We start from the raw sequence: 12,453 nt of genomic DNA, 5'->3' as shown, positions 1-12,453 counted from the left end.
AGTTGTTCCTTCCACTTCTCGCTTTAGTCAGAGAAAGCTAGTAATTGTAAATTACTAGACAGGGATGCAATTTCTTACTAGTTTTCTCCTTAAAGAAAGCAAAAAATAATTTTAGTCATATTCTTCCTAATGCAAGAAAGAAAACTACAGTGTGCCCGCATCATACGCAGACACACTATACGGAGCTTCCAGCATTCGTTGAAAGCCATGCAGCAGCACACAGGGCACACGGAGTGGCACATCCCATTTAGATGTGCGCCTGTGATTTAGATTAATGGGGTGTGTGCCACCGCCACATGCACAAGCCCCATTACTTTCAATGGGGCTCGAGCATACGTGCTTTTTTTTTACATGGGGGGGGGGGCGGAATGGATCTCTACTTTAAAAAAGGGTGCACTGTACAATATTTGAAGCCTATTTGGTTTATAAGATTTATGAACTTTTTGTGCAAAAAAACCATCATTTTCTGTTTAGGAAATAAGATTTTGTTCTCAGAAAATAATATTTCTGCATGGAAAATTCTGTCTTCCTTGCAGAAGATGTTATTTTCTGTGCAAAACAATCAAATGTGAATTTTGCACAGATTCTGATCTGTCTTGGATTCTTCTCATCAGACCATAGGGTTTCTCTACACTTGAAAAAAATGCTTCCAACAGTAAAGTATCTTATAATCATAACATAACTCCAATAGGTAAACTGGCAGGTAATTGAGAATGGTGGGTAAGATACTGTACTGTAAATAGGAGGTATGTTGCCTTCTCTTAATTGTATGTTTACCATATACTTTGATATTTGAAATATTATGTACTGGAAATGTCACTTATATTTCTAGATAGGATTTTATACAACATTTTTCCTTGAATTAACAGCAATAAAAAGAGGGGGAAAGCAAAAAACAACAACAATGCATCCAACATTTTTTTTTTACTATTTCCCTCCACCCCTTCCACTAGACCTATAAATAGGGGCAGAAGAACTACTTCTCAGAGGAACAGAAAAGGGTGAATAGGGTTCAATAATCTAGTTTGACACCACTTTAACTATCTTGATGCATATTGTTTGGAGGTTAGCAAGGTATTTATATCAGGAATAAAAGCTAGTTATTCAGATACAAAGACAATATTGTTGTGAAGTGATATCTTTTAGATTTGTTCATTGCTCAGTAATACTGCAATTATGTTTAATTTTATACTCTTGAATGTTCAGTGAACTGTTTTCCATCAGAAAGATTACAGCATCAGACTTCTTAGTAGGGAACTCAGGTTTGTAGTTTGTGGATACTTCTGGATTCAGCACTGAGTCTGGAAGCCCAGCAGTTACCAGGAGTGCTTTTGCACAGCTAAAACTTGTGCACCAACTGCACCATTCTTGAAGAACTCAGACTTGGTTATGGTAGTACAATGCCTTGATTACCTCCCGTTTCGATTACTATAATGTGCTCTACATAGGGCTGCCTTTGAAAAGTGCTCAGAAACTTCAGTTGGTCCAAAAACCTGCAGATAGACTGTTAACTGGAGCTGGCTACAGGGAGCATGCAACTCCCTTGTTGCAACAGCTCCATTGGCTGCCAGTCCATTTCCAAGCACAATTCAAAGTGTTGGCTTTGACCTATAAAGCCTATACAGATTAGTTCCAGGTTCTTTGAAGGACTGTATCTCCCTGTACGAGCCCACCAGAGTATTGAGATCATCAAGAGAGGCCCTTCTTTCTGACCCACTACTTTCCCAGGTGCATTTGGTGGGAACAAGAGAGAGGGTCTTCTCAGTGGCTGCTCCCAAGCTTTGGAACTCCCTCCCTAGGGAGGCCAGGATGGCTCCATCCCTACTGTCCTTCCAGTGGCAGATAAAGACATTCTTGTGCCAGCAGGCCTTTGCAAACTGATAAGAGCTGGGAGTGTTGTGCAATGTAAATTTTAAGGTTTTTAATTTTTCATATATTCTATTTTAATTCATAACTATATATTGGTAGAAAGGCTGGATATAATAAAATAAAATAAAATAAAATAAAATAAAATAATAATAATAATAATAATAATAATAGGACTGCTCCTGAGAGGAAAAGATCAAAAATCCTTTAAAAAAATATTATTAAAGAAATAATAGTTAAGAAGTAGAGATAGATAAGTAAAAGGACTAAAGAAGATACCGGTGTTGTGGAAGAAAGAGTGACTCTATAGTGACATGTATAGTGACTCCATGAATGAGTTTTGTCCCAAAATCGTGTGCTAAGGATGCTAAAGAAATCTGCATTTAGACACAAATATGAATCTTTCATGAACTGTGTAGCAGCTGAAGATGGCATTGGGGGGGGCGATAATTTTATGGGCATATAAATGCATGAACAAAATAATTAATTGTCTTTCAGCAGGGTGTCTGGATGACACACATAGCCCAAACGCCAAGTCTAGCATGAACAGGCTGGAAGACATCTGGCCTGTTCAGCACCAAAGTCAGGGTATACCCTTCTTAATATAGACTAAAACAAAACAAAACAAAACACCCTCCCTCTTTGCTCTGGATTCTCTTGGAAGTTCTGGAGCCCTCCATTCCAAAATGGAGAAAAAGTCCCCCCAGGCATGTGGCTGATGCAAGGTGCCTTGTTTTGAACTCAGAAGTGAATGACTCACCAGTGGCACAACCGCTAGGAAGCAAAGCAGGATGTACATGTGAACAGCCACTCTGGATCGGAATGGAGGGCCTCACGTAAAAGCAGGAGGTCACAATAGCTCTGGGGCCAGGATATTCTGGGCTGCACCTAGAGTATTCTGGCCTATGCAGACAGGGTCTATGACATTATTTCTGTTGCTGTGCTGTCATAAACCACTTTCTCCAAGACACATCCCCCTCCAACTAACAATATTTAATTGTAATGTATATTTTTCTTAGAATTTGGTACATCAGGGCCATCTTTACATTTTGAAAAACAAATCAAGTTAAATAAGAATGAAATTAGAACATGCAGGTACCCATCTCTTTCCTTCCATTTGACTGGGTGGCTAGTTTCCAATTGCAGGAACATTAGTCTTGGATTTCTCCATTCAATTGCAGGAACATTACATTCTTGGATTTATCCATTCAATGGGAGCTCTCTCTATGGCTCAAGGAAGTGACCTACTCTAGCTTTCCTATCTATTATCCTTTGTTGCACTAATCCCATTTTCACGCTCTGTAGTGGAAACTTCCAAAGAAGAAAGATATGCCAGGAGAAAACAATATTGTGAGGGCTCATTTTACACATACCCCTTAATAAAAAGATATAATGAGACCATAATGGAAGCTTTATATCTCTCCAGAAACATGCACCTCTGGCTATTTTCTTCTTCTTCAGCTGTCCAATAGCATTGCTGTTGTTGTTGTTTTTGTTAGCTCCTTTCAAGCCGACTTTGACAAATGGCAAGCCTATGAATGAGAGTCCTTCAACAGCCCTGCTCAGGTTTTACAGACTCAGGAGCATATTATCTCTGATTGAGTCTGTCCATCTCATAGAATCATAGAATCATAGAATCATAGAGTTGGAAGAGATCACAACAGCCATTCAGTCCAATCCCCTGCCATGCAGGAAATCTAAATCAAAGCATCCCCAACAGATGGCCATCCAGCCTCTGCTTAAACACCTCCAATGAAGGAGATTCCACTACACTCCGAGGGAGTTTGTTCCACTGTCGAACAGCCCTTACTGTCAGGATGTTCCTCCTAATGTTGAGGTGGAACCTCTTTTCCTGGAGCTTGCATTCATTGCTCCAGGTCCTAGTCTCTGGAGCAGCAGAAAACAAGCTTGCTCTCTCATCAATATGACATCCCTTCAAGTATTTAAACAGGGCTATCATATCACCTCTTAACCTTCTCTTCTCCAGGCTAAACATCCCCAGCTCCCTAAGTCGTTCCTCATAGGACATGGTTTCCAGACCCTTCACCATTTTGGTCACCCTCCTTCGGACATGCTCCAGTTTCTCAACATCCTTTTTAAATTGTGGTGCCCAGAACAGGATACAGTATTCCAGGTGGGGCCTGACTAGAGCAGAATAGAGTGGGGCTATTACTTCCCTTGATCTAGAGACTATACTTCTATTGTTGCAGTCTAAAATCACATTGGCCTTGTTAGCTGCCACATCGCACTGTTGACTCATGTTCAATTTGTGGTCTACTTGGACTCCCAGATCCCTTTCACACGTAGTTTCATTCAGCCAGGTGTCACCCATCCTATATCTGTTCAATTCATTTTCCCGCCCTAAGTGCAGTACCTTACATTTTTCTGTGTTGAAATTCATTTTGTTAGCTTTGGCCCAGCTTTCTAATCCATTAGGATCATTCTGAAGTTTGATCCTGTCCTCAGGGGTATTAGTTACTCCTCCTAATTTTGTGTCATCTGCAAATTTGATAAGTATACCCCCAATTCTGTCATCCAAGTCATTGATAAAGATGCGTCTGCATCTACTGATTTCTAATTTGCTAAGCATTATTATCTTTTCTAGTGAGTCCTACCTTTGATATGGCCAAAATATAACAGCCTTAGTTTAGTCATCTTGGCTTCTACGAATTCTTACCTGATTTGTTTGAATAGTATTACTAGCTAAAATTACAGACATATCATTCAGTAAATTTTAGATCTCTTAGTTTCAGAGGAAGTGTAAAGCCTTTTCTAAACTTTTTTTTTCTGTTCAAACATCTGGCACAAAACTTCTCTAAGTAAGAGAACCTGACAGATTTATTCTCAATAGAATGCTTTAATTATTTGATAAATTTTCAGAGGTCTTTTAGATAATGATTACATTTGTGAAATGTGCTTAACCATATTGATATATATTGTTGCTACTACCTTGAATTTCTATGCAAAGTTTAGTCAAGACCAAGTTGTGTGAGTGGTATGACTGGGAGAATCCAAGATTAAAGAAAAATATTAATTCATTTGACAATTTCAAGTATCTATCATTGTATGCATTTGCTTCCTCATCAGTACTTTCCCCTTATCTTAGCAGATATTGTATACTTTCATTCAAATGGTTCTGCTTTTATGTTTCCTCTGGTTAAAGGAATGGACTTTAAAATGGTTTCCTGAGTGGTTTCTATTAAGTACTTGCCGGTTTACCTTGGCAAAGTCCCTAAGCAAGTTGAGGTGTCCAAACCTCAGAAAATGGCATGCTGAAGTTGCAAATTCTCCAGGGGAAATACACTTGCTTGTTCACCTGGCACTATATGAGTTACATGATATGAGTTACATGATAGATACAGAAATTAGCTTTTTGTGGGTTTTTCGGGTTATGTGGCTATGTTCCAGAAGTTTCTTCCTGATGTTTCGACAGCATCTGTGGCTGGCATCTTCAGAGAATGTTTGCCTGGAAAAGACTTGGGTATATATAATGTGTGACCTAGAAAGGCAGGAATGATTTGCATGTATATTGTTTTTGTTGCTAATGGCAGGCCTCAGGGTGGAGGGTCTGCAAAAGAGGTTTGATGTCTGCTTGATAGTGCTCATTGTCTGCTGGGAGATTTCTCATTTGCATTTGTGGAGTCTTTGTCTTGCTATCTTTCAGGACTGGTAGCCAAACCTTGTTTACTTTAAGGGTTTCCTCTTTTCTGTTGAAATTGTCCAGGTGTTTGTGGATTTCAATGGCTTCCCTGTGCATCCTGACATGGTAGTGGTTGGCATGATCCAGAATTTCAGTGTTTTCAAACAGTATTTTATGCCCAGGATGGTTTGTGGCATGTTCTGCTACTGCTGATTTTTCTGGATGGCCCAGTCTGCAGTGTCTCTCGTGTTCCTTGATTCTTGTTTGCACACTGCGTTTGGTGGTCCCTATGTAGACTTGTCCGCAGATGCATGGTATGCAGTAAATTCCTGTGGCTGTGAGAGGGTCTCTCTGGTCCTTGGCTGAGCACAGCATTTGCTGGATTTTCTTCATCAGTTTGTAAACCATTTGAAGGTTGTGCTTCCTCACCACTTTTCCTATTCTGTCTGTGACTCCTTTGATGTATGGTAAAATACCTTCCTTTTCGGTGGCTACTTGTCTTCAATTTATAATTATGTTAGTCTCTAAACTCTAGTCTCTAAATCTCTAATCTCTAATATTGGCCAGATTCCTGTACGGCAGGGGTGGGGAACCTACAGCCCTCCAGGTTCTGATGAACTACCATTTTGATCATGCCTTACCACCAGCCAAGGTGAAGGAGGTTTTAGCCAGGTTCATGAGGGCTTGGTTGTAGCTCCACTCCTCATGGTGGTGTGCCATGCACAAGAAATCATTTTTTGTTGTCAGCATTGCATCTGCAGGAAGCTGACTAGCAGAGCTGTTGCGAGTGGTCAGGGATCTCTTGCACACACACCCTCAAGTAGAAAATGCAGACCACTTAGCAGCCGATTGTGAAGAATTTGCAGTTAAAATCACTCAGATCCACTTCAGTTTGGATGCTGTAGTTGATATAGTGCTAGTGGATGTAACCTTAGCACCTGTTTGACCAGTGTTAATGGATACTTTTCATTTTGTGCAGCCTGATGATATGGACTGGATCCTTGGAGAACTGAGAGCCACAACATGTGCGTTAGTCCCTTGTTCTTCTTGTGGTATCAAACAGGCCAGAGGGGGACTGGCTGAGTGTGTGAAGGGGTTAGTCAGTGCCTCCCTCCAACAAGGCAGCATTCCAACTTGCTTAAAGGAGGCAGTTGTGAGACCTTTGTTGAAAAAGCCATCCCTGAATCCCAATATAATAGATATTTATTGGCCAGTGTTCAATCTACCATTTTTGGGGCAAGGTGTTAGAATGTGTGGTGGCTTCCCAGCTCCAGGGGTATTTGGACAAAACAGATTATTTTGATCCAATCTGGTTTCAGGCCTGGATATTGAACAGAGACAGCCTTGATCACCTTGTTGGATGACCTATGTAGGGAACTGGACAGGGAGCATGTGCCCCTGTTAGTTCTGCTGGACCTCTCAGTTGCTTCCAGTAGCATGAACCATGTTATCCTTCTGGGTCTTGCTTGGAACTTGGAGGTACTATTTTACAGTTTCTTCCTGGAGGGGTGAATTCAGAAGAGGGTGCTAAGGGACTCCCTGGTCTGTGAGGTCCCTCAAGGTTCTGTTTTGTCCCCTATGCTATTCCACATACATAGGCTACTTTTTTTTATTCAGACAGGCTTTTAAAACAGAAAGTTTTAAAAGACCATTCTGGAGGTGTACTGTTTTAAGTGTGCTGTTTTTTAAGTGCTTTTATCTTTTGAAATTGTATTCTTTTTTTTACAAGTAATCTGTTTTAATATTTTTATAGTTTAATTCTATTTTAATAGTCACTTTTGTATGTTTTAATTGTACTGTGCTTTTAAATTGTAAGTAATTCTGAGTCCCAATTTTGGAGAAAAGGGATATAAATAAGTATGATGATGATGATGACAATAGAGCCAGAATGGCTTAGTGGTTTAAGTGCTGGATTAGGACTCTGGAAGGCCAGGTCAAATCTCTGTTCAGCCATCAAATCCACCTTGGGCAAATCACATGCTCTCAGCCTCAGGGGAAGGTGATGCAAACTTCCTCTAAACAAAACTTGCCAAGAAAATCCCATGATAGGTTTGCCTCAGAGTTACCATAAGTTGGAAATGAATTGAAGGCACACTACACACACACTCTCTCTCTCTCTCTCTGTGTGTGTGTATTTCAGAATGTATTGTCCTTTTTCTTTGCTCTGTTCTGATTTTTAATCTCTTAACCAAGAGAGTCAAAATCTGCTTGGATGTATGAGGTGGCAAGTTGCATATGAAGACCCACTGATTTCTGCATATCTAGTCTACCATCCCCACCATAACTTGAATCCTGTTTCCACTTTCTTACATAAAAAACAGCTGTTGCTCAGCCATGGAATTCAAATGAATAAGTATACAGTTCCCTAATTTTCACAGCACATATAATTCATTTTCTTTTATAAAATTAGAATTTTATAGAATTCTGATCATCTTGTTTAAAATAACTATTCATACAGAGCACATTGTCTTGTAAGCCATGCCCATTTGCTGCTTCCCAACATACATACATACATGAATTTAGGATCGCCACACATTACTTCCATATGGAGATTTCATAATGTTTGGAATTTCACAGAGCAGTTTCAAGCATCTGACTGTCTATAATTTTACTTTTCTGCCCGAAACAATCTTATACACTATCACAGCTGAAAACACTTTTCTCTTCTTTGGCATGCTTATTATTTATACCATTTCTGTTATTATTTAGCCTTGTACAATTTCAGGGAAGAGAAATGAATGTGCCCTTTAATCAGAATGATTTCCCAATATTTAGTCTCTTTTTCATTTCAAAGATTCCAAGCAGAACAATTAGTGATCCTCACTGATTAGTGATCTTCACTGATTATTAATTTTTATTTAATTATATAGCATTGGTCTAAGGACTTTGTTGTTGTGTGCCTTCAAGTAGTTTCTGATTTAAGATGACACTAAAGTGATCATGGGGTTTTCTTAGCAAATTTCTTCGGGGGGGGGGGGTTGCCATTGCCATCCTCTGAGTCTAAAAGAGAGTGTGACTTGCCCAAGGTTACCCACTGGGTTTCATGGCTAAGTGCAGATTCAAACCCTGGTCTCCAGAATCAAACACTGAAACCATCATACCACACTGTCTCTCTGATCTAAGCACTGTTTCTGTGGAAATAGCTGGAAATGTTGGTTGGTCAGTCAATAACACGGGTATGCTTATATTTGGTCCATAGTAAGCACTTTGGAGAATTGGACCAGGGATCCATTAAAGTAGCCCAACCTTGAGTTGGGTCAAAAGTAAGAATGTCTCACCCTCTTCCACCCCAGTTCTGTATCAGGATGCATGATTCCCCCATGTTCCTGTTTGCATGGAAATTCATACCTATTTTAGAGCAATTTAAAAAAAACATATTTTTGTACACATACTATTAAAATGTACATAATTTACCTGTTTATTAATGGTTGTTTCATGTACATGTTTGTCTTGTTTTCATGCAAATGTTTCAAACACACACATGATTTTGTGTACATTTCTCCTCCTCTTTAACAGAATGAAAGGCTTACAAATGTGTAGATTTTTCCAACCTGTTTTGAGTCTTTGAAGATGCCAAATGAATGTTTCTTGGGGAAATGCAAATCCAAGAAATTGTTTTTCCTTACTAGTGCAAGCTACATCAACACTCTTAAAAATACAAGACATTCAGCAGAGTCATATTATAGGACTTAAACTTGTGTAGACAGGACATAATTCTACAGATGCAAGAAACAGAGAAATAATGATGAGAATATATACAATTGGGATGAGACAGAGTGAAAAAAGTAAACCAGTTTTTCATGACTGCCTGTCCAGCTATGCATGCATATGAAGATTATATATACCAGTAAGTTCTAATAACATCCTATAAATATAGAGATAAATGTGATAATCACTGGCTACATGTTTTAGGAGATTATCAGATGGGAAAAGGATGTCCTTGTCCCATCCTTGCCTCATCCTTGCTTGTCCTTCCCCTGTGATTGCAGGAAGTACTTTCACACAACACTGTGCTTAGCCAGACATTGTTCCATCTGGATAGCACAAGTGATCACAATCACATGAAAGGCTTTCATCTGATGTGTGCTGATCCTGTCATTGAAGTGGAATTGCCCTGGTATTTTGCATTAATACAATTCCACTTCAATGACAGGATCAGCACTACATGTATGAAAGGCTTTTGTGCTATTGTAGTCATGGATGAGATAAGGACGGGAGAACAATTCCAACCCTGTCCTGTCCCTGTATAATAATCTCCTCGGTATCTCTCCACTCTTTATCAGGAAGCCTCAAACCACTGTATCCCCAAAAAGCTTAAAAGGTTGATATGTGATGACAGGTTTCTAGGATGGCCAGTCTGTTTCTTGATTGACTGATTTTATTTATATCCTGCCTTTCTCCACAAATGTCTTTACACATATAAGAATAGTAATATTCTTATTATGTATAGAAGTATAATAATTATTCCCATTTTAAAAAGTAGCCCTAAATCAGATCCCAAAAAATAATACACTATTTAGTTTTTTATGTCAGTTATTGGAAATCTGTGTGCACAGACACAAAGTTTGTGTCTTAGCTCAAGAATGGTAATTAATGCAAACTGCCCCTCAAATTGCACTCCTTCCTAGTCTATTTCTCCTGCTGGACCCAACCATCTCTTCCTTGTTCTTATGTTTATTTTCTTTTAATATTTCCTTTTTCCTGTTGTTTCTGCTTGGAAACAGCCACATAAATTATATACTTGAATGACATCTTTCTTTCCTTCAGTATCTCAGAACAATAAGCTCCCTTAGGATACATTTTTTTCAAGAGGTTGCTAGAATTTGGAAGCAAAAAGAGGACTTAAAGCCAGTGTTTCACCTCATCTGCAGAAAAATTCTAGCACTTTCCACTCTAGTATTATTCTTAGCCGTTAGAGTAGAGTTGTTAAAGTAAACCCAACTTTCTGTTTCTGTCTGGTAGTTTCCTCTCTGGAAGGATCACAATGATATTAGGGAACAATCAATATATAAGGTGATATGTGAAAAGATGAATTCATCTTTCTACATTTGCAAACTTGCACACATGCTATAAACTTTCTTCAGCACCTGGCTAAACGCATCATAGAAAAGCATTTACAGAAAAATCCTGGCATGTATATAGTGTTAGGTTTATTTAATTCACATTTGTTTGTTAGAAGAATTCCAGTGTAGAGAAATACCTCCCACTGGAACGATGGCAAAAATCCAGGACATCTACCAGAAAGAAAATCAGTTGCCTCATAATATGAAAATAGCAAATTTCCATTCTTCTTTAGGATTTTATTTTTATTTTCATAGCCATCTTGTGTAATATAGCCAATCCTCTGTAAACTAGATTATGTGAAAAATATGCACATTGCTCAAGCAGTCTGGAATAGGGTCCCTCCTTTCAAAAAATCTCTTACCCTTCCACATCTGGAGCATCTCTCCAATGACTCTCTCTCATTTTACAGAGATAACTCAAAATTGAATATGCTACCAAAGTCCATAATTATCTGGTTCAAATTATAATTTTGTCTAGAAAATTATCATCATCCTACTCACCCCCCCAAAAAAAAATTGGGACTCAAAGCTGCTCACAATACAATTAAAAGCATACAAAAATAGAATTACAGTCAGTGCTCCTTATCCACGGATGTTTTATCCATGTATTCAAGCATCCACAACTTGAAAAAAAATTTTTAAGTATAAATATCAAATAGCAAACCTTAATTTTCAATTTTATATAAAGGAAACCATTTTGCTATGGCAATGTATTTCATGGGATGAAAATCATGGATTTTATTATCCACAGGGGGTCCTGGAACCAAACCTCAGTGGATAACAAGGAACCACTTAAATGTTTAAATGTTTTATAAACTGGAGCTTCATCATTCTGAGACGTTCTATTCCAGTTCAGAATCTAAAACAAAATTCTGTGCATGCATGCCCACTACTCACAACTCTAATAGACTTTGATACACAATAGATAGGTCCAGCAAAGTCTAGGTGCTTAAGGTTTGTCAGAGCTTCATGCAATCCCTAAAATATCAGCACAGATCACAGATCAGGGCAGCTTGAAGTGCTTGGGAATAAAATATGGAAATCTGACAAAAATATGCAAATTTGTTGTGTACAAACTGATGAGCAGGATGGAAATATAGATTGCTTACACTTTCTTTTTGAAATATTTCTTGGTTCTTCAGTTTCTAAACTAGAAAGGTTTTGAAACTTCCCTAGTTTTAAATTTATATGCACTAGGAATGATCAGTTTCAATTTTCCCTGTCCCAATAGGGTCAGGAAAAATCAATTGATTTTTCTTTTCAAGCTGTTGGGAGGTGCAGGAAAACACCCTCACCCTAAGGAAGCTGTGTAGCTTTTTCTGGAAACTGCACAGCTTTCATTAAAAATAATCAGCTTTTAAAGCTGACATGTACTGGTAATGCTTACACATCTGAAACATTTCTTGATGCAGTTAACTATTCTGCAGTTATATTTTCTCTTTTTTTAATTACCATTTTCCCTTTCTTTCTTACACTACTTTGGCAACATCAAATACTGAAAAAGCTCTACAAACTTAAATAATCTATCCGTGATTTCCTCTATCAGTGTAGTATAAAATCAGGAAATACATATTCCAACTTATTTGTGAAAGCAGAGTGGGTTGAATACTGACTGGTTTGGTGTGCTGTCAAAACAGCAAATCCACCCCAAAATATAAAACCTCAGCTTGTTGCCATTGTTGTACAACTGTTTGCAAATGTACAATTTTGATTTACCTGTGACTGATCAACAGATAGATTTTCATCATAGTCATAGAGGTTATCCAGATCTTCCAAAGCAACATCATATATTTCCGACTCATAGTTTATAGAACTTATTGTAGGGGCAGCCATAACAGCATCAAAGATAAAAATTCCCATGAAAACATTTGCAAAGGGCTTCAT

The 12,453-nt window shown here is 38.4% G+C and overlaps 1 protein-coding gene across 1 annotated transcript in view; it reads right to left on the bottom strand.

Moving 5' to 3' along the window:
- EPYC (epiphycan) overlaps positions 1 to 12,453 on the bottom strand; it is a 30,651-nt gene extending 18,198 nt beyond the window's left edge. The window contains exon 1 of the mRNA XM_089526792.1: positions 12,286 to 12,453. Coding sequence (XP_089382918.1) covers positions 12,286 to 12,453 — 168 coding nt within the window. The remainder of the gene's footprint in view (positions 1 to 12,285) is intronic.

Source organism: Sceloporus occidentalis, unplaced genomic scaffold, assembly GCF_023333645.1.
Source record: "Sceloporus occidentalis isolate IW3139 unplaced genomic scaffold, rSceOcc1.0.p SCAF_5, whole genome shotgun sequence".
Lineage (NCBI taxonomy): Eukaryota > Metazoa > Chordata > Lepidosauria > Squamata > Phrynosomatidae > Sceloporus > Sceloporus occidentalis.
This window is presented reverse-complemented; position numbering and strand designations above follow the sequence as displayed.